General features: G+C 37.1%; 1 protein-coding gene across 9 annotated transcripts in view; it reads left to right on the forward strand.

The window, feature by feature from the left end:
• Positions 1–23,369, forward strand: part of MYO5A (myosin VA) — a 263,746-nt gene that overhangs the window by 218,203 nt on the left and 22,174 nt on the right. For 3 of the 9 annotated variants that reach the window (XM_037833939.1, XM_037833945.1, XM_037833941.1), the window contains 7 exons: positions 5,873–6,016; positions 6,263–6,316; positions 11,465–11,692; positions 14,093–14,101; positions 16,346–16,446; positions 19,262–19,342; positions 21,300–21,498. In XM_037833939.1, the coding sequence (XP_037689867.1) occupies positions 5,873–6,016; positions 6,263–6,316; positions 11,465–11,692; positions 14,093–14,101; positions 16,346–16,446; positions 19,262–19,342; positions 21,300–21,498 (816 nt within the window). The remainder of the gene's footprint in view (positions 1–5,872; positions 6,017–6,262; positions 6,317–11,464; positions 11,693–14,092; positions 14,102–16,345; positions 16,447–19,261; positions 19,343–21,299; positions 21,499–23,369) is intronic. The other 6 variants (XM_037833940.1, XM_037833943.1, XM_037833942.1 and 3 more) reach the window with 3 other exon arrangements.

The raw sequence follows: 23,369 nt of genomic DNA on the forward strand, positions 1-23,369 counted from the left end.
AGAAACATTGATGGTTATTTACTTCAGTTTTCACCCCAAGAAGGAATTCAGTCATTTGCATCCTTGACAGATGGTCATCTAACCTATAACTAAATGTTTGCAGAACCACCTAGTAGGCAAGCCTGTTCTATTGCTGGACAGTTCAAATTGTTAGCAAGTTGTTTTGTTTTTGTTTGTTTGTTTTGTTTTTTAATGACAATATTCTTGTAGCAGCCATGAATTTTTCCTAGATTTGCCTTGCCTTGAATGAATTGGCTCTACATTCTTTATGATAACCTTCTTATAATTGAGGAAGATTATGATGTTCATAGCCTATTATTACTACCACCAGCATTTCTTCTTTAGGATAAGTATACACATTTTCTTTAACTCTAGGTGACCTTGTTTAATATACAAATCCATCCTAATTATCTAATTATTTCATTGTAATTGGCTAAGAAAGCTCTTAAAGATATAATCATTTTAATAACTAACATTTATTTAGTTCTTACTACCTACTAAGTACTGTGGTCAGAACTTCATATATACTAATTTTTTTTTTTAATTTTCTATATGTTTTGAGTATTTTTAAAAAATAGTAAAACCAATGTTATTATCATTTAAATTCAGGTTATTTCAAAATTACTCTAAAATATTTTTTTAATCTACAGATTCTATTGAGATATATTCATATAACATATATTCCATCCAAAGTATACAATCATTGTCTCACAGTATCCTCACTTAGTTGTGCAACCATCATCACACTCAATTTTAGACAATTTCCATTGTTATAAAGAGAAAAATATCAGATAGACTACACACAAATAAAGAAAACCCAAAACACCCATATCCCATACACCCCCCAATTATTTACCCCTAGAAATGGTGTGGTACATGTTACTGTTGATGAAAGAATAGTAAGGTATTACTGTTAACTATAGTCCATAGCATGCAGTAGGTAATTTTTCCCCATATTCCATTCCTCTTTGTACCATTGTCATACATTTGTAGTAGTTCATGCAAGAACTGACTTATATTTGTATTGCTAGTCAGTGACATATATGACTTTACACAACCCCTTTCAATCAAATTCACCGTCAATACAGCTCTGTTACTTATAATCCCAATAACGAACTACCATCATCCATATCCATTCCCAAACATTTAATTTCAACCCTGTTGACAATTCTGTACACATTAGGTAACCACTCCCCCTTCTCTAGCTTCTATCTCTAGGTCCCCTATATTCTACATTTTAAGCCTCTGAGTTTATATATTCTAGGTAGTTCATTTTAATGAAGTCATACAATTTCTATCCTTTTGTATCTGGCTTATTTCACCCAGCATTATGTCCTCAAAGTTCATCCATGTTGTCACATGCTTCAGGACCTCATTCCTTCTTACTGCTGCATAATGTTCCATCATACACACACACACACACACACACACCCCCACACACCACATTTTGTTTATCCACTCATCTGTTGATGGACACTTGGATTGTTCCCATCTTTTGGCAATTGTGAATAATGCTGCTATGAACATCGGTGTGCAAATGTGTGTTCGCGTCCCTGCTTTCAGATCTTCTGGGGATATATTGAGTAGCCGAATTGCCAGGACATAGAACAATTCAATATTTAGTTTTCTGAGGAACCATCAAACTGTCTTCCATAGCAACTATACCATTTTACCATTTACCAGCAGTGAATAAGTGTTCATATTTCTCCACAGCCTCTCCAACATTTGTGGTTTCCTGTTTGTTTAATAGTGGCCATTCTTATAGGTGTGAGATGATATCTTATTGTGGTTTTGATTTGCATTTCCCTAATAGCTAATGAAGATGAACATCTTTTCATGTGCTTTTAAACCATTTGTATTTCCTCTTTGGGAAGATTTCTGTTCGTATCTTTTGCCCATTTTATAATTGGGGTCATTTGTCCTTTTGTTGTTGAGTTGTTAGATTTCTTTATATATCCTAGATGTCAAACCCATATCAGATATATGTTTCCAAATATTCTCTCCCATTGAGTTGGCTGCCTCTTCACCTTTTTTATGAAGTCCTTTGAAGCACAGAAGTGTTCAGTCTTGAGGAGTTCCCATTTATCCATTTTTTCTTTTGTTGCTTGTGCTTTGGGTGTAAGATCTAAGAAGTTACCTCCTATCACTAGGTCTTGAAGATGTTTTCCTATATTTTCTTCTAGAAGTTTTGTAGTACTGGCTCTTATATTTATGTCTTTGATCCACTTTGAGTTGATTTTTCATACTAACTTTTAATCTTCACAAAAATTCTATGACAGTAGTGCTTCTATTATTCCCTTTTCACAGAAGTAGAAGTTGAGGCACAAGGAGGCTAAATAATTTGTGTAGGGTCACAGCTTGTAAGCAGCAGAGCCAGTATCCTAACAGGATTGTCTAATTTCAGATCCCACTTTCTTAGCCGGTACACACTACTGCTTCTCATCCAGGATTAGGATCGTACACCGTGATTCTCCAGTCCCATATCTATCTATGGCTAACATTAGGCTGAGGCCCACCAGTTCAGCCAGAGTGTTGTTTGGATACTGTGTTTCAGTTATCTATTGCTGCATAACAAACCATCCCACATTTTAATGGCTTAAAACAAGAGCAACTTATTGTTACTCACAATTCTGTGGGTTGACTGTGTGGTTCTTCTGCTCCAGGCAGTGTTGGTTGGACTCCCTGTTGCAGCTTGCACTCAGCTGGTGTTCCTAGGCTCTCCTCCTTGGGCCTCTTCACGTGGCCTCTCTCTTCAAGAGTAGGCTGGGTGGGTTCCAAAGTGTGAGAGCAGAACATACCAGGACATAAGGCTAGTGGTCATGTCCATCTTGCCACAATCTGTCATCAAAGCAAATTACAGTACTAGCTCAGAATTAAGGGGAGGGGAATAGACTCTATCTCTTGGTGGGAGGGAGGGCATGTGTGTTCGGAGAAGTCATTGGTTGTTTACTTTGGAGACTATCTACCACAAAGTTAGACTTTGAAGATTTCAAAATTAGAGCTTCTGAGCTTCTGGTGGACCTGAAGGTTTTAGGATTGCATTGTTGGATTTAATGGGAGTACTCACGCCCAGTAGTCTGAGGGAAGCATGTTTACAAACTGCCCACTTCAGTGTAATACTACATGAAAAGCTCCTGCATGGTAGGGGAAAAACCAGGACAAAAGGGTGTGTTTGCTGGAAATTATTTTGTATAAAACTCAGAGCAAGGAGAGAGCTTGGCAATAGTTTCAATTAAGGACATCAGATTTTTACATTCAGAAACTCTTTACATGCTTAAACTAGTCTTTACTAGTATTTGTCCAGGTCTCTATTCTTTTCAAGTTTTCTCCAGATTCTTAAAGATTTGGGGGGGGGGTGAGGGGTATAAGTTTTTTGTTTCTAATTCCTTTCTGTTTTCTGATGTGTCTTTTTTTCAAGCAAAGAGATAGATTAGAGTAGGATTTAGTACATTTCTCATCTGTTTTGAATAATGAAGTATGAATTGTGCTTCACAAGTCACAGACAGATTTTGGAGTATTGTGTACTGTTCTTCACATGCACTGACCTACCAGCTGTAGTTCACGCACCCGGAATTCTCCTCTCACTAATGAAGGAGGTCTTTTCACGGAACAAGTCATGCTTGTTAATGGCCCCAGTGACTAGGTGCTTCCTTCTGAAATGCAGCTGGCTTTAGTTATGAATCTTGTCTTTACCGTGAAACAGACTTCAGTAATTCTCCCCCCAGGACTGAACCTAAACCCTTAACTTCAGTCTCTCTGTGCCTTAGTTTCCTCATCTGTCAAGTGGGGATGCAAGAGTCTTCTTACCTTATAATGATGTTTTGAGGATTAAATGAGTTAGTTCTTATAAAACACCTGGAACAGTGTCTAGTTCATAGTAAACTCAATTAATAAATGTTTTTGCTCTAAAAAATAGGCTTCCATTTATCACCCTATAATTCTGACTGGGTATAGTCAGGATTAGAAAGATAGAATTTATATCATTCATAATAGAGAAAGCAAGATCAATTACCAGAAGAGAAGTTAGACAGGAGAGAGATATCAGACTAAGAAAAGACTGGCTATGAATTTCTACTTCCAATTACTTATGACTTCCAGGTTTGAGTTTCTTCCTGCAACCAGTTCTGTAATGACCAGATTTACAAATTGCCCCTAAAAATCTTAATGAAAACTTTCAACTCATGTGTAATATTCCTGAGTAGCTCTTTTAGAATCTAGTGCTAGGAAAACAAAAGGGCCACTTATGTTTAAGAATTTAAATTTTTATTAAACTAGATAGGGAGTGGCCAGACTATTTAGGAATACAGAATTCCAACCTCAGTCACATAAAATGTGATATATTAAAAAAAATTGTCTTTCTAACTTTGCCAAACCTGTGTTTTTTCTGTTCACCAGTATGATGGCACCTCCATTGCATTTCTTTCTGGGGAGTACACTTGCCAGCTCCACTTGTGTTACAACTCCCACTCTTACACTTCAGAACCATTGCTTCTCCCTGCTCTGTCATGCACCTGTTCTGGTTGTCATTGACTGATTATCTCAGTTCTGTTTCTGCCATTCACCTCTCTCTTATCAGTTAAATCCAGGATAAGGGTTATCATAATTTCTCAACTATTGTTAAGAATAATTCCAGGATGACTTCCAGGTCTGTAGTGCCAATTTTGTGAATAAATTCTGTTATCTTCCTGTTGATTTTCCTGAGATGAGTGACTAGTGTTATATTTTAGGTCAGTTTCATGGCTTCACTTTCTTAGAAAAGCCATGGGTGAAAAAGTCCTTAATAAGGAAGGAAAAAAAAACTAAATCCCAGAAACTTCTTTGAACCAGGTAGCCCATTCTTCTTCTTGCTTATGTGATAAAGAGAGGACAAGTGACATTTCTTTAATTAGATGTGTCATTAGATAAGGATGGACACCATCTGGAGTGCTGGTAAATAATTCCCAGTCATCATCATGCCTCAAGCCATTTTGCAGTTTTACATTTTATCTGTTGTGTTCTTCCATCTTCTATTTCAATGTTTCTATTCCTGTTTTTTTCTGTCTCTCTCATCTCAAAATGTGTGTGTGTGTGCATGCTGGCTCGTCACCATTTTACAAATTATTTTGTCTAGTTACAAAAGTAGCATGCTTATTGTAAACAATTCAAATATAGAAATGTGTGAAATAGAAAATGAAAGCTCTGCATAGTTCTTCCAGTTCTGCAAGATAAACCACTGATGGCCTTCTAAATTTTTGTTTGCATGTACTAGATACACATTTAAAAGTTGTATATGTTTGTTTTTTCAACAAAAATAAGACCATAATATATTCTGCAATTTGCGTTTTCCACTTAATACTTTATCTAGGACATCTTTATCTGCTCATGTAGATCTATGTCATTATTTTTAACAGCTATGAAATATTTCATAGTTTATACCATGACTCATTTGAGCAACTCTCCTATTGTCTGACATTTGGGATCTCTCCAGTTTTTTGCAATTACAAAACAATGCTGCAATGAACATCCTTTTCTATATGTTTTTGTGTACTTGTGTAAGTATTTATGTAGGATTAATTCCTAAACATGGATTTGCTAGGTTAAAGAATATACACACTTAACTTTTAATAAATACAGCTAAATTTCTCTTTTAAAAGGCCTAGTAATATTTCCACCATTATCACTTGAGACTGTCGCTAATACAGGGCATTATGGTACTTCACTGTTGTTTAATTTGCATTTCTCCAGTTATTAGCTATGTTGTCAAACAGTCTTTGGCCATTTACTTTTCTTTTTCTGTGGGTTTGCCTATTTTTTATTGGATTATTCATTGTTTTCTCATTGACTTGAACATCTTCTGGCTTATCTTAATCATCTCATCATTTTTGGGATTTAGGAGCCGAGTGAGAAGAAGGTGCCTTTGGACATGTCCTTGTTCCTCAAGCTCCAGAAACGTGTCACAGAGCTGGAGCAGGAGAAGCAAGTGATGCAGGATGAGCTGGACCGCAAGGAGGAGCAGGTGCTCCGCAGTAAGGCAAAGGTGCGCAGCGCTGTCCAGCCACTGAGGGCCATGGGCAAGCCAGGGAGCAGAGTGTGGGACTTGATATCCATATCTGCAGTCTTCTCTTTAATGGGAACTCAGCCCAGAAGTAACCTAGTGAATCAGTGTTTGAATAAAGTAGTCAGGACTAAACTCTCCTTACTGTTTCCTGTACAACAAGTAAATATTCTAAGAGTATAAACATGAAACTTAAAATATAAAATTTTTACTTTATATTTTCCCTAGGAAGAAGAAAGGCCACAAATTAGAGGTGCAGAACTGGAATATGAGTCACTCAAGGTAATGGGAAGTTTCTACCCAAGACTTTGAATATATTGTTTTGGCAAGTATTGCAGAGACCTGTAAAAGAGCCTCACTTTTCTTCAGAGAACATCATTAATGGCTGGAGGTTGCACTGGAGGCTGTAGCATAAGCCTTATTCAGGCATTACTGTAGCTTTGTATTGTTTTCTTTTATAAATTCTATTTCATACAAACTAGACTTCAGGCTAAATAGGAACAGGAGTAGTAGCTGCCATTTGAAGCTGTGGAGTGCGGTAAAGGACAGGGACTCTGGAGTCAGAGTGCCTGGGTTCAACTCGAAAACTTGTTACTGTATAGCAATATGCAAGGTACTTATCCTCTCCAGTCTCGGTTTTTTTCATCTATAAGATGGGGATATTGATAATACTTACCTTAGGATTGTTGTGTGTATTCACTGAGGTAATATATGTAAACTTCTTAGAAGAATAGTGCCTAGCACATAGTAAGTGTTCAACAAATATTGGCTACTATCATTATCATCATCATCATTTTTAAATACAGGTACTTTCCCTACATTAGCTCTAATTCTTACAACGATCTTGCAGGTAGGTATTTTGGTCCCTGTTTTACAGATCAGCAAATTGAGGCTCATGAATGTAAGTAATTTCATAATATCACCCAGCTAGAAAACTGGCAGGAACAAAGTTTGGACATGGGTATCTCTAGCTCTCAACCCTGTGCTCTAACCACCAATCCCCAGTGAAACCATATATTTATAGAGAAAGGTAGCTAGGTATTAGTTTACAGAGCAGAAACCTAGTCTAACTTTTTTTTTTTTTTTAAGTTGGGAGGAAAAGGATAAAGGTGGAAAACTGTGTCTTCTTAATGGTTAAAGGCAGTTTCTAACCAGACAGTGATTAAGATGCCACCATGTGCCCCAGTGCAATTGAACAGGGGACAGAGCATTGATTAGGAACAGTAGTTTCTAAAATGCAGAACATGTTGGGTAACACAACTGAAATTAAAAAAAAAAAAAAAAGCATCTATTCCCTGATTCAGAGCAGGCTGTGCTCCACCCTGGCTCCTTCCTCTGCTTTCCAGAATCAGCCTTTTTGAGTCCCACAAAATCTGAGATCTGTTAGCTATCAAGTTCTCTCCAGCTTCAAAAGTTTTCTATTATTAATTAATTTATTACTGTTAAATTTAGTTTTTTCAGAGATTTTCTGCTTATGTCAGTATTTTACAGTTTTCTGCTTTTGCAAGTTATATTCTAAATGGTTGGGAAATTATAGTAAAGTTTATGATTATAACCAAACAAAGCTAAAAATTTAAAAAGCCACAAAACAGCGTAAGGTAATTCAATATTATTTTAGTCTTTACATATATGTGGGGATTCCTAGCTTTTTGTAAACTGTCATGAAACTTTTTTTTCCGTAATATCACCTCAAGTATAGTCCTGATATATTATTTCCTAATACTCTGAGTTTGAATATAATTAATGTACATTAATAGGACCCTATACTCTGTGGATTTACTGCTTTCCATGGTCGGAAACTGCTGATTACTGCTTCCTCTCCAAGCTATCTGGCATCTCAGTATAAAGGGAATGTTTGTCCTCTAACCCGCCCAGACAAACAATTCTTTTATCAGCTCTTTTCCCTGAAGATAGAATTTGACTAATAATACCTTGAATTTGCTTTACAGTTTGGAAAGTTTTTCTTATAACTTATCTCATTTAATCATTGTCACAACCTCTGAAAATGTTTTTATTTCCTTTTTAAAGATTAGTAAACTGAGGCTTAGGAAAATGAAGAGAACTACTATCAGGTAGTAGAGTCTGATCTTGAATCCATGTCTCCAGACCTTAGGAAACTTTCTAAGACACCTTCGGTTTCTATCATTACTTGTTTATCAACTAATTTTTACAATAAACAAATAATATATAGCATTTACTTTTAAATCCCCTAAAGTGTCCTTTTACCCTTTCTAAATTATAACATAAATCCATTTTTTGCTCCTCTAACAATACTACAACATGGATGATATTTGGCCTGGAAAAAGAAAAAGGTGGCAGAAAAGGGTCATTTCTATCTATTATTTTTACTCTCCATTGCCTTTTGTACTTTCTGTCTAGATGATGAAATCATCTGATAGCCAGGTAGTGCTCAACAAGTGTTTAAATCTAAACCAAAGAAACATTCTGTATGTTTCCTGTAAGTTTTGAATGCTGAGTTGACATGGGAATAGGATGTAAATTTAGTGGTTTATAGAAACCTAAGGTCTTGGCAATTCTCTGGATATCTGGCCTTTATTGAAGACATGCAGCCTTCAAGCCTAAGGAGCCACCCTCCTAGTGCAATTTCTCACCTGACCTGTGGGGACCTTCCACTTTCAGGCCCCCAGACCTGCCACATTCTATAATACGCTTCTGGTCATGTTAATCTCTTTGTTTGTTTGTTTGTTCCCAAATGAAAATAATTTTAATAAGTGAAATGTATACATTTGAATCATAAAGATATAGATACAGGGGTATAAATGGTTGTAAGAAACATTTTTGAAACTCATGGTCCTAAGCCTACTAAAAAGAACATATCATCTCTGTTTCTTCCTTCTACTCTTTTTTACAAATATTTATAGTAAGTTTATTCATAATTTCCAAACACTGGAAAAGGCCAAATGTCTGTCAACAGGTCAGTGGATAAACTTTGGCACATAATACAATGGAATTCCACTTAGCAATAATAGGGAACCATCTACTGATACACACAGCAAAGTCAGAGGCATCTTAAAAGCATTGTGTTAAAAAAGGTCATGTTAATCTTGATCATATGGTACAGCTGTATATTGCCCCAGTCTTACCCACCACTTTTGGATCTATTCTTTTTAAAAATGCTTTCTATTAGGGCTCACCTAGTTATTCAATTCCTGACCCAAGTTTTAAGAGTACCATCCCTTGGTGGAATAATTTATCATACCTCCTGATATTCCTGCTTTATATATGTATAAATGTATATATGTATTGACATCTACATAAACCATGTGATTGGAGGACATACCCAATCCCAAATAGCTGCCTCACCAGCATTTCAGTAGGCTGGGTTGCTCTTCTTTGGATCTCATCTGTAAGTATAGATGAGAACATTTTCTGAAGGTCATTGTTAAAATGCATGTGATACTTTGGAGAGAACTTCTCTTGATTTCATTTGTTAGCTTAACTGGAATTAATAAGAATCATTTTAGGCACCACAGAGAACCTAGCCTATCAGTGTAAGAGACAGGGTATAGAAGTGTCAGTAGATGGTGTCGGTGGTGATGGCCAGACCTACCCAGGGTTCACGTGTGTTACAACTGGGACCATCAAGTCCTGGAATAAGCCCCTGAGAGTATCCATGGTGACAAAACGGATGGAGTGCTGAAAGTGAAATGTGCGTCCTAGACAGTTGTGCCAAGGGCCAGTACCCTTAATATACAGGCAAACATCTCACCCTCCTCTCTCCTGTCCCTCTTATTCTTCCCCATCTGGTTTGGACTGATGAGCCAAAGTCAATGTCTCATATGAATGTGATGTTTGATATGGGTCAGATCAGACAAGAATGAGATAGAGTGGGATGAGACAAGCCAGTGGGGAATGGGAGTAGGAATCTGTTCTCCAACTCTTCTCTGTCTGCCTGCCTTGCACAAAAATGGGTGAATAAAGATATTCACTGTAGTTTGTTAAAAATGACATTTCGAAATGGTAAAGTTTGTTATGTATATCTTACCACAGTAAAAAAAAAACAAAAACAAAAGGAATAAAACAATGAAGCCCAGACCACAAGGGTCCTAAGTATTAGGACAGTAGTTCTCAAAGTGTAGTCCCTGGACCAGCAGAATCAGCATCATCTGGTAACTCGGCAGTGCAGATTTGTGGGTCCCACCCCAGACATACTGAACTGGAAACTCTGGGGGTGGGGCCCAAAATTTTTTTTACCAAAACCTCCAGGTGATTCTGATGCACATTAAAGTTTGAGAAATACTGTGTGAGAGCTTAAGCTTCAACATAAAGGCATTCATGTGTTTTATTTTATAGAAATGACTGATAAGGACCTGATTACCAGTCAGTGGGAGACTAGGATTGGGAAGGAACATTTATTTTCACATAAGAATGAATTAATTCGTGAAAGAAAGGGTTAGATGTCCTTAAATTAGAGAAAACGGACTTAAAATAGTTTTAATATAACATGTTGAAAGGTCTGAATGGTACTACAAACCCAAGACTGCTTTGCGGGAAGAAATAATATTTGATCTTTGTAAGTGTCTTACTTCCACTCTCATAAGGCCTTATGCCATGTGCTAAGAAGACACCATGGTGCTTTTAAATGCCTGGATACTTCTGTGACACTTTTGTTTAGTGTCAGTCCCATTCTGTTCTGGGTTCCCATTGCCAGTGTGTGAAGAGGGCAGTGATAACTGGTGGAATGAGGATGGCTGGTAGGGTGTGGAAGTATGGAGGGGTGAAGATTGTGTGTGTCTACCTGGATGGCTGAGGAAGAGGTGGTCCCTCATCCCCTCCCACCTCCCAAGGCTTCCACCAGCAAAAGCATGTCACAATGGAAGAAATTTTTAAATACATTATATATTGTCATCCAAATACTAAAAGGAATTTTATCAGTTTAAATCATATGGTAATTTTTTTATTAGACGTTAAGCCCTAAGATTTTAGTATTTCCATTCTGCTTTACAAAGGCAATAAAAGTTCATTACTTAAGATTTCAGGTATCTACCCATTTTGAACCATTCATTAGAAACAATCTAACCATCTGGATCCTCAAACTTGCCATTGTATTTACTCCCTAATAAACTTGGGCTTCTTAGGAATAAGTTGAACTCACCCCTTAGAGCTAAACAATTTCTCAGGGCCTGTGAACACACCCTGGGCAGGCCTAGAATAGATTTGACTGTGGAATTTAGGTTGATGAAACAAACTACCATTTATCTTGCTCAATTCCACTTGAAGTAAGTTATCCATAATTTTCAAAGCAGTGTTACCAACAGAACAAGAGTTACCAGCAGAACACAGGAAGCTCTTCATTAGGGTAGCTCTGACAGCATTTTCCAAAGAATTCTACCAGGTTGGGAGAAGTTGAGCATTCTAATGTAAAGTTGAGGATGATGGTGATGAACTTTTCTTTGTCTCTTCAAATAGCGCCAGGAACTAGAATCAGAAAACAAAAAACTGAAAAATGAGCTAAATGAGTTACGCAAGGCCCTGAGTGAGAAGAGTGCCCCAGAAGTGACCGCTCCAGGTGCTCCTGCCTATCGTGTCCTCATGGATCAGCTGACCTCTGTGAGTGAGGAGCTCGATGTCCGCAAGGAGGAAGTCCTCATTTTGAGGTCTCAGCTGGTGAGTCAGAAGGAGGCCATCCAGCCCAAGGTAAGCACAAGCAAATGGCTGAATTTCTTATCCATCCTCCATTTCTTCATTTATAGTAAAGCAAACACTGCAGAGTTTATTTTAATTCTAGTTGAGGATTCATCATTAAAAAAAAATCCCAGTGTTGTTTAAAAACTGCTGCACATGCCAATTGGGGTTAACAAAAAAGCTAGTGAAGTTTCAGATGATCTTCTAAGTTTCACCGCTCGCTCCCAAGCAAAGGGCTTTTAAAATAATCTTTGTTTAGTAATCAGGCCATGATAAATTTTAGTCTAAAATAAAATACTATTAAATATAAATACTTATGAATTGACTTACTGTGGAGTCATTTAATGCTACTTTAAAATTATTTGTTGAATAAAATAGCCTCTTTAACTGGAAATGTAACATGAAAAGGTTAGAAGTGACATCGGTGAGTGGCAGCTACATGGAGATGATTTCTGCTCACTTCGGGAAGTTGTTTTTACAGGGGTAGCTGTCCCAACTAGGAGGGGCTGTGTTCAGGGATGCAACAGAAAGGACCCTAGCCCTGGGGGATCTAGATGGCTCTTTGAAGTCCTTCCCTACCCTCAGGTAATTTGAGAGGGGACACTGCCATATGCTGATGAGAAATGGGCCTTTTTGTCACTTGCCATCAAATGAAAACCTGGCCTGTGTCCTTACTTCTTACCCATGTGTATGCAGTTACCAGTCATTGAGGCAGTCACTCATCCCAACTTCTTGATATGCCATATTAAAAACGTCCGTAATGTATAGTGAACTGGATGCTTAAAAAATCTGAGAGTATTCTCTTAGAAATGGCATTTCTACATGTGGTTAAGATACTATTCCTGGCACATATGTTTGGATTTGATAAAGGCACCTCACACCTGGGATTAACACTGATCCAAAAAGTAACAAATTCTGAAAATGAGATTTCTGACTAAATAATCTTGGGAAAAAAATCCTAGTAATAACTCGTGTTTTATAAAGAAATGGACTCCTTTATTAAAACAAATCACAAACCCTTAAGTCTGAAATGAGAAGAGTTCCAGAAGGGCAAACTCTGTTTAGGCTTGGCCATATAGCTTTCATCTTCCCCAAGGACAGTCTCAGTTTGGTTCTCATGGCTACAGCTGTGGCTGGATCTCAAGAAAAAAGGCTTCCTCTGGCTCTCTCTGCACACTAATTCCAGCAGAATCCAAAATCAAGATTCCTTTCTCTGGTTCCCTTGTCACAAACTGGTATTCTCACAAGGAGCTTCAGTAAAAGTTAAGGGAAAAGAAAAGAAAAATGAGCCAAGGGGCCTGAAAACAAACCAGAGCATGTATTTCTGGTTTCACACACTCTCACTTATCCGGCTCACATCCCCATGTGAGACAGCTACTCTCTAGGCCCTGCTGGCCTGGTCCAGGGTAAGGAAGGTCCCTGCGCTTTGGGTCCCAGCTGACACACGGCAGTCGCCATCCTGTTTCTGTCCCAGCAGTCTTGTCCTCTCCTAGGAAAAACACCCATGACATTGACCTTTCAAACACCCCAGAGCCATTAGTCCCACTCAGTTTCTAGCCAGAGAGACACAGCCTTTCACACACAACTCCTTTGCAGGGAAGTGGTAGGGATGGTAGAGCCCAGCCAGGTCTAGTTTATCTGCTTCATACCACACTGTGACTACTTCAGGAGAATGCAGTTGGATAGATGACCCTCTGATGGGGCTGGGAGTAACTCTCACAGACCAGGACAAGAATTTTACTCCTATTTATTAACAGAAGGGTCATTCACTCACATACTCAAAAATATTTCACAACCAAAAAAAAAAAAAACCAACTCAAAAAGAATCTCAAGCATCTGTTCCTGAGAAATAAAATTGCTATCATATAACTATATATTAATGCCTGCCTCATGCCAGTTTCATGAATATTAATTTATAATACAGATCTGGTTTTTAGGAGAAACAACTCATGGTTGTTTTTGCAGTTAGCTTTTTTTTATAATTCAATTTAATTGAGATATATTCACATACCATGCAGTCATACAAAGCATACAATCAATTGTTCACAGTACCATCATACAGTTGTACGTCCATCACTAAAATCAATTTTTGAACCTTTTCATTACCACACACACAAAAATAATAAGAATAAAAATTGAAGTGAAAAAAAAAACAATGAAGGTAAAAAAGAACACTGGGTGCCTTTTTTTTTTTTTTTTTTGCCCCCGTTTTCCTACTCATCCATCCATACACCGGACAAATGGAAGTGTGTTCCACATGGCTTTCCCAATCACATTGTCACCCCTCATAAGCTACATTGTTATACAATTGTTTTTATCTATTATAATGGGGACTCATTAATGGAATTTATTCATGGAACTAAGGGTTTATTGTCTTCTTCCCTTTTTTTTGCTGCGGACTTTGATTTTTAGGATGACAAGGTAATTATAAGCTTTTAAAACTTTTTAGTAAATATTTCTCTTTAATCATAATTTTAGTTTATAGGTAGCCCCCAATATATGCAATTAGTGCTTTCTGGCCACCAATTCTGTTTTAAAATTTACAATTAATTTCCTATTTGACACCTTCTTGTTTGAAAAGTCAGTGGGACAATAGTGGAAGTAGTAGGCTCCAGTCTGGATCATAGAGGAGTGTCCACAATTTCTGTGCACAGAAATTGCATGTTTTTGGAGGGCTCCTGCAAGCTGTGGAAGGGAACCCTCAACCTGGAGTACACGCAAGAGCATAGGCTCTCATTAATTCCAACTGTAGGTTTGTTGGCCAAGAGTAAGGAGGAGCCTGAGGAGCTGAGCACACCCTTCCTTGCTTGCCCTCCTGAGTGCCAACCATAGCTAGAAAGAAAAGTGGCTCCTGATGAGGTTGCAAAGTCAAATTTCTCACCACATCTGTTTCACCTATTGAATGGCAGATATTGCTGGGAATTTCCTTCATGGTAGGAACTTCTGGTCACTAGCTTGGGAGTGACATACTCTGAGCAGTGAGTTAGGAGCTTCCTAATGCTGGTGGTCTGAGTCTGATCCCATTCCCCAATTGCTACTTCTTAGCCACGGTCGACAGGATGAGGGAGGGACTGGCTGCTTCCTACCCGGGCCAACAGCGTACTAAGACCCTATCTGTCCCTTGAATTAGTTGGTTAGACCAAGTTGCCTCGATTTACCAATAGTTCCAAAGTGGACCACGTAGGTCCTCAGATGTCAGAGAACGCACATGTAGCATTATTTAATTTAGAAACCTGGGTCTTTGAAAGTTATTATTTATGGATCTTAAAAATCTGAGGATGGCTCTTTATGGAATAGAAAGACTTTCTGTGCTTTGAGAAAAGAAGAAAAAGAAATTCTCTCTGAAATCTATACTAAAATATTTATAAAACATAACTAAAGAAATGCTATAAGTGGTATTTATGGGAAAGGTTTTTTAAAATCAGTAACTGTAAACTCTTTGTTAATAGCAGATATATATAATAGCAGATTATATTTGGTCTTCTCAAAGAGTGCTTTTATAAACTTAATAAAGGGCAGCATTAAAAGAAGTGGGATTTTTTTTTAGAATGCTTTTTGTAAACATTGAAATTCAAAATCAGGCATTTATAGGTGTCTGGTTGGCATTAAAATTATCTTGAAACTGGTCTCTAAGTTTGTGGTATTTGAATTATATTCTACTAAGTCCTTCATTGTGAGAATTCACTTTAGAGCAAACATTGACTAAAGAATCAAATGTACACTATTTAGACAAATAGAATGGGTCATTGGGTTTTAAAGTGTTTATTCTTTAGAGGTTATAGAGCAGTAAGTTTTACTGTCCATTCTTGCCCTGATTTAGAAGAGAGGGGGAGGGGTGTGGGAGAAAGGAGAGTAGCTGAGTAGAAGCAAGATTTCAAAATTACATTGGTTTTCAGACAGATTAGACCAAAGGGAAAAATAAAAGAACGTAAAAATGTTAGCAATAAAGTCCTTTTTATACAAAAACATTAATAATTCTGACCTGCCAGATGTTTATTTTGAAAGCTTATGGACCATGCTATACTGTACCAGAGGAAAAAAGAGTTGAATAATGGCCAGATTATAGATATTTACAAGGAGCTAAATCCTTTCTATTTATAGATATATAAAGATATGAGAAAAAAGTTTTAATGTGCTGAAGCATATCATCTGAATTCCACCGTCTTTTGAGTTGTTAATGGAAAAGTGAGCTTTATGTCAAACTTTCAGTGTTTAATAAATCACTGTTTTATTCTAGCTGGTTGGTAGGTAGTAGGAAAAAAACAGCTTTGTACATTCCATTAAATGGGCACTCAGTGTTCTTGCCTGGTTATTTTTCTATTGTTGCATTCTATACTAAGTTTGTGTGTGTGTGTGTGTGTGTGTGTGTGTGTGTTACTTTACATAATGTACACATAGCCAGTCAGCAATTTTATTTTTAGAACCTCGCCAACTTTGTAGTAGAACACTAGGAGTTATCAGGAGAGGGAGTGAAGTTGCTTCTTTCTAACTACTGTTGCTGTACTATCCTCTACTGTTAACTGAGGTGAGGGCTTCCTCTCTGGTGGGGCAGAGTGTGGTGAAACAGATCAACTCCCCTATTCTAAGGAAGGAGATGTGTTGTTTGTGGTCCAGAGCTTTTGAGTTGAATCTTAATGCAGAAATGTATCACTTTCCTCCCTTCAGAATACAATGACAGATTCCACAATACTCTTGGAAGATGTCCAAAAAATGAAAGATAAAGGAGAAATAGCACAAGCATATATTGGCTTGAAAGAAACAAACAGGTAAGTTGGAGCCCTGTTTTATTAATTTTGATTTAATCGTATTCATCTTTAGTCTTTAAGCAGCCTGTTGTATAAAAAAAGCAAAGTTTTTATGCTTAGCTGTATTAGACATCAACTTACCATTGAGAAGAATCCAAGTTTTCCAATATAATTCCAGTTAAAATATCATTTAAAATATGTTAGCATTATTGATACTGAGAGGTATCAGGAGGAATGTTCTTTGCATCAAAGGAAGATATTTTTGTATATTTAGGGCCTTATCCTTGAGGGGCTGCCTTGAGAAGAACACCAGTTGCTCAGCATTGGACTGTATTGGGTAGTCACTTTTCATTTGTTATTCAGTATAGTTATTTGTTGAGGTTTGGAGGGATAGCTGCAGCTTTCAGTAATTGAAACTTAGTGTGAAGGGAGGTGGTGAGGTATTTGGAATTGATCAGTTTTGGCCACATAACTGTAAAAGGTTGCCGTGACTTTTAGGATAGGCGCCTGATATTTGAGGCCAAGTTTTTGTCATGTTCCCTAAGGTGTTCTGAGAAAATACTAACTTCAGTTTTATCCCATTTACCCTGAACACGAATGAAGTTACAGAAGGCATTTTAGCTCCATCTTTCTATACTTAAGAGTCTTGAGGGAGCGGATTCAGAATGCAGGATATATGCTGTCATTAAATGACAGCTTTCCCTATAGCTCAGATTATTACAGAATGAAGGCTTGGATCTGGATTCCCTCAGTCTTTCCACCACCCCTTTTCCAATAGAGCACTGGGGCTGTTGAACCCTGAACTTAAAAGACTACATGCTGGACCATTTTGAAAGACCATGACCAGTGATGATCACACACAAAAAAAACAGTTCTGAAGATTTGTATTATCAATGTACAGTCAAAGTATCTTGATGCAAAGTGTCAGGACTCATATACATAGATATACATACTTCCCAAACTGAAGAATATTGCCGTGCAAAAAGCAATGTAACTTATCTTGCCTGTTTTATGGACAAGAATAAAGAATGCTTATTTTGTTAAACTTGAATTTTAATTTACGAATGTAAATTCTGAACATATCTTATATCTAAGAATGTTTGATATAGAAAGAGCCATATTACACTGTTCATCCATCCACTAAGCTACTTAATCATCAGATATGTATTGCATGCCCACTTCAAGCCAGACCTTGTGCAGAGCCTACCCTCACAGAGCTTACAGGCTATTAGCGAGACAGCCAAGAGAGTTTGGACTTTTTCCCAAAGATAGTAGAAGCTATTGAAGAGTTCTAATTAGGAAAATGATGTAATGAGATTTTAATTTTAGAAAGATAGTCCTGGCTATTATGTAGAGGATGGATTGCAGTGGAACAAGATTGAAAGCATAAAGACTAGGTAAGTGGCTATTACTGCAATCCAGTGTCTGATTATGGTGACTTGGACTCAGATGGTAGGAACTGGGATCAAGGAAAATGGGACACTTTGAAAGATACATAGGAAGATGAGATCAGTAAGCCTTGTCATTTACTAGATGTGGGTGAGGGACAGGGAAGAATGCAGGTGACTTTAAGGTATCCACAATTGGTTAGCCATGCTGATGCTGTTTAGTAATTGAGTGTGGTGAAGTGCAGGGAGGAGATTATCACTGGTTTTGCACATGTTGAATTTAAGGAGCCAAGAAGACATCCAAGGCAAGAAATCCTTTAGGCTGTTGAACATATAGATCTGGAGCCAGGAGAGATTTGTGGACTGAGGTTATAAATTTTATAGTCATTGGTTTATAATCATAACTGAGACCATGAAAATAAACAAGCTCACTAGGGTGAGATGGCAGAGGGAAAATAGAAGAGCATTCTCTTGAAATTTTTTTTTATGCAAACATAATAACAACAAAAGTATAGCAGGAGGACTAAGAACCAGGACTCTGGAGTCAGATATTGCTGGGTTCCACTACTAACCTGATGTGTAACCTCTGCAAGTATCTTACTTCTAAGCCTCTGTGTCTTCCTCTGAAAATGTGGCAAATCCTATATGTTGGGTTAATGGGAGAACTAAATAAATATGGTACATGTGAAAGGATATAGCACAGTGTCTGGCACTTAGTAAACATTCAGTAATACTATTTTTACATCCTAAGTAGAAAAAAACTACGTCAATATAGTATTTATTAATTATGTATATTATTGATGAAATGTGACACATCTCTAATATAAAAGCAGTTTCTCTAGGTCTTAAAATTAATTTTTTTTTACACAAAAAGATTTCTCAGAGCCATGTCATAAAAGCTGATATTTATAAGTTACTCCATTAAGAACTTTTTAAAACAATTTCTAAATGGGAAATCAGATTTTATTAACCTAAAACAAGATCCTATCCAAAAGACTTAAAACTGCATTTTGAAATGGATTAGGAAGATTTCCACACAAATAGAAGAGCTGAAGTTTTTGTTATATCTGTATGTGACTGTTATGGTTAGTCTCCAATATAATATGTGACATAAAAGATTACTCTGATAATGGATTAAAATGTCAAAAACAGAACCTCTTCAACTTCTCAGTCATTACTTATTTTGCAGGAAAACTACCTCTAGACCCTTGATTATTTCTCTTTAGTTTCTGCCTATTTTTTGTAATGATGTATATTGTCCATTTATTTAAAAAAAAAAGCAAAAATAATTTTTGTGGTCAAGTTTTAAAGTCATCTCTAATTAATAACAATCTTATTCATTCATTTAATCAAATACTTAAATACCATGTGCTGCTCTTGACCATCATCATCTCATTACCATCCTGTATCCCTTTGTGTTTTGCATTGTTGTTCCTTTTGCATGGAAGATCATCTGCTATGGATTGCCATGAGTTGAATGAGGATGGAGAGCTGTGGCTGGTTTATGAAGGGTTAAAACAAGCCAACAGGTTATATTTGTCTCGTCAAAATGGAATGTTATTAATTTGTTGTTTTTCTTACTAACAGTGGCCCCCTGACTTTAACACTTGTATTTCTTCTGCATTAATTATCTTCCTGGGTAAATTAGTTTTAGTCAGACTTGGACCTTTCAGCCAAACACCTTCGTAAGGGGATGCTTCTCCACTAGGGGGAGGCAATTAAAGCTGAAATTGATCAATGGTGAATATATCCTCCCATAAATGAAGGATGCTTTCTAGAGTCCCCTTCAGACACTAAAATTTATGAATCTCTCTCTCTGGGAGTTGGAAGAAAAACAAAACCTTTCATCGAGGTCCCAGACTACTGTGGGAGAGATTAATACCCATTACTTAGTAGTTTCTTATTCATAATAATGATTAAGCTATGGGATAAACATACCTGTGGCAATGTGACTACATTGTTATACATTATTATCATGCTGCCTAGGAGCAATATTAAGTGCATGATTTGACATTCTGTGTGGTTATCATGAAATTCAGTTTGTGAAACAGCACATCAGGAGGGTTTCCTTCAGTGCAATAGTTCAGAATACTTACCCATCCTCAACATGTTAAATATGTTTAGGGGAAAGCAAATCAAATTAAAATAGCAGCACCTTTCTAACACAGTCAGTCATCTGCTCTAACGATATTTGTGTCTTAAAAAAATCTCACAAAAATACCATTTTTGTGATTAAATTTTAAAAATATTTAATTTTCTGTTTGTTTAAGAGTCTTCTGCTTATTTTGCTTTATTTTTCCTAATCACAAACCATTGTCTTCAACTTCAGGGTGCAAATAGGTTCAAATTCTGTTGAAATTTTGTAGTCACCAAAATGTTTTTAGTCTGCTACTAACAGTTTACTTGCAATGGCATCAATAAGTTTTACCCAGCAGTTCGCAACCAAGGGGATTAGAAAAATAGAATGTCATTTCTTTCTTCATGTTAGTTAATTCCTAACCATGAGTTTGGTTTGTGTTTAGAAAAGGGATGAATGTACAAGCAGGGGTGCACGGCAAAGGGAGGCTGCTATGACTCTGGTGTTCTCACTGCCAATACCCTGATCTACTTATGGGCATAGCTGACTATATGTTTGCTTGAAGAAGCAGTAACCACTTTGTTTGTCCTACTAATATTTATATTCCAAAACCATGTTTTGTTTGGATTCTGTTACTGATATGTGAGTTTATGGGAAAGAGAAGCTAACAAATTAAAATACATGTGTATGTATATGTATGTATGTGTGTATATATGTATGTGTGTTTATATAGTATGTATAGATGTATGTATACATGTATACATTTACCTGAATGTATACATATATACGTATATATGATAGAAAGAGATAGAGACAAATTTCAGAATTCTCTGTCTAGATTTGGTAAATCTGTGTATATTTCAGAGTGCCTCTGCCTTTCTGTCCTTCAGAGATAAGAATAGAAAATAAAAATGGTACCCTCATCCCATCGTCTGCCTGGAATTAGCCACTTTGAAATTCTTAATTGTATATTTAATTAGATATTCATAGTAGTTGGGAGCTTGTAATCTTGCCCTCTGTAGTACATAGTTATTTTCTTTGACACTGTCTTTGCCAACTTAAATGCTAGATTGTAAATGAGGTAAGCCAGATAATAGCTATCTTTTAATGAACTTATGTAGTATTATTTCTATGAACCTTTTAAAAGAGCTAAAACTCTCCTGTTTCTGAGGGCCTTTAAGTACAACAAATGTAGTAACAGGGTCTGCAATTCAGAAAGACACAAATCTGAGGGCCTTTCCATTTCTGGCCTTCGATTGAGTTTTTTTATTTTAATCCAATCAGAGATACTTCTCAAGCTAAAGAGTGGCCTCTCTTCCTTCCCTCACAAGTGAGCAGTAAGTCTCACACCTGCTAGGCGGGGGGCTCGGGCATCACCTCCTCTTCTTACCTACGTGACTTCTCCACAGGCTCCTGGAATCCCAGCTCCAGTCTCAGAAGAGGAGCCATGAGAATGAGGCCGAGGCCCTCCGTGGGGAGATCCAGAGCCTGAAGGAGGAGAACAACCGGCAGCAGCAGCTGCTGGCCCAGAACCTGCAGCTTCCCCCCGAGGCCCGCATCGAGGCCAGCCTGCAGCACGAGATCACCCGGCTGACCAACGAAAACCTGGTGAGGGGAAGATGGCCCATCCCTTGCACTCTTCTGCAGGCAGCGCCTCTCCTTGCCCAGCACTACGACTTTCTTTTTGATCAAACTCATCTTTTTCCTTGCTGGGAAAAGCTTACCATCCCACACTTGTTACCCTCCTATTCTAACAGATACAAAGTCTGGAAAATATTAATATGTTGATAGAAATGAAAAAAAGCCTGTGCATGGATTAAGTTTCTCATGGAAGGTTCTTGAATGCCTCAGTGTTCTCATACCTAGCTTGAAAGAGAGCCACCAGCTACATGCTAGGCTTTTGATATCTTTGAGAACTCTGGGGATCTGGCTCTTTCAACCCCAGCTGCAGGTTATCTACCATTTGAGGAGGTTTATTATGTGATTATCACAACAGAAACTGGGGACGGGCTTTGTTTACCTTTGGTCCCCAAGCAGCCACTGAGGCCCTCCCACCCTCCATTTCTAGCAGATGGAGGTTGCATACAAGCAGGAGATAAAGTTCAGATCCAGGAAAGCAGTTGGTAGAACCAAAAGGGGGCTTTTGGAAAGGGAAGAGGGTCTTCAGGATTCAGGTTTACACATTTCTAGTTCTTTATAATAGAATTTAAGTTGTGCAGTGAAGATTTTGTTCCTTGCCAGTGTAAAGCTAGCATGGAGTCCAAGTTTTTTCTTTCTCCCTCTCTCCCTCCCTTCCTTCCTTCCTTTCTTTCTCCTTCTTTTTCTTTCTTTCTTTCAGAAAATATTTTCTAAAATATTTATTTCTTAAGAGCATAATAACTTTTACTGCGAATACACAAAGGTTTAAAAATCAAAAGTTTTACAAATATTTATTTTATTTAAATTATTGAAAAGTTATAATTCCATATTTCTATATAAAATCTATATTGTAGCATCACCAGTTTAGGACTAGTGATGGTAAACTGTGTCTTTTTTTTTTTTTAAAAAAAAAAAGGTTTTTCATGATCTTTAGGGAAATAGTTTGAATTTTCTCTGAAAATTTAATAATCTTAATCATACCTTCATTACTCCTTTGGTGATACTTTAAATTATAAATAGTTTTTTAGTGTCATTTACTCAACCATCTTTTACAGGAATTAGAAGTAAAACCCAAAGGGATTCTTTTCGTAGTCTGTCTATGCCTCAGAAGATAACTTTCTGCATGAGGCTCCATTGTGGGGGTGGATGGAGGGAGGAGGGCAGTATCTGCGCTCTCTCCAGAGTGACTGAAATCTCACTAATTTGTGGGGAAAAGTCTTCTGAATCATAGAATATTTTTTAAATGTTTTATTACTTTCAGATATATTATTGCTTAAATTAAACTAACAGTGCTTTGATGCTAAGAATTGATAACTTTTACTGAATAATACAATATTGATTGATCAGTGTACAAATTCTGTGCTTATAAATGATTGTTTTAAAATACAAGGTGAAACCGTGAAGTAAAGATGCTTCTGGGTGGCTTGTGGGACCCAATCCCTATTTTGTAGTTGGATCCCCAGAGTTTGTTCATTAAATTGATTAAGCATTTCCCTTGCAACTTTGTTTGTGATATTAATTAGCCTGGCAATTTTCCATAGCTTAAATAAAAATAAACTAATCTCTTAAATTCCAATCTAGTCAAGTCTAGTTAATGGGTTTGCTTGTTAATAAGGGGAAAAACTTTTGGTTCAGCTGCTTCTCCTGCCATAACACTGACTACTAATTAGGGAAAATGGATTCACATTTAAATAAATGAAATGCTGTGAGTTTTCAAAATCATTATGGTTTCTCAATCATATTTCTACGTATCGCTTTAGGAAACACTAGAGTAGAATGTTAATGAATGCAGCAGTTGACCTGGGCTTAGTGTTTTTGGAAACTCTATCCCACATGACCCA

The sequence above is a fragment of the Choloepus didactylus genome, chromosome 4 (genome assembly GCF_015220235.1).
Source record: "Choloepus didactylus isolate mChoDid1 chromosome 4, mChoDid1.pri, whole genome shotgun sequence".
Lineage (NCBI taxonomy): Eukaryota > Metazoa > Chordata > Mammalia > Pilosa > Megalonychidae > Choloepus > Choloepus didactylus.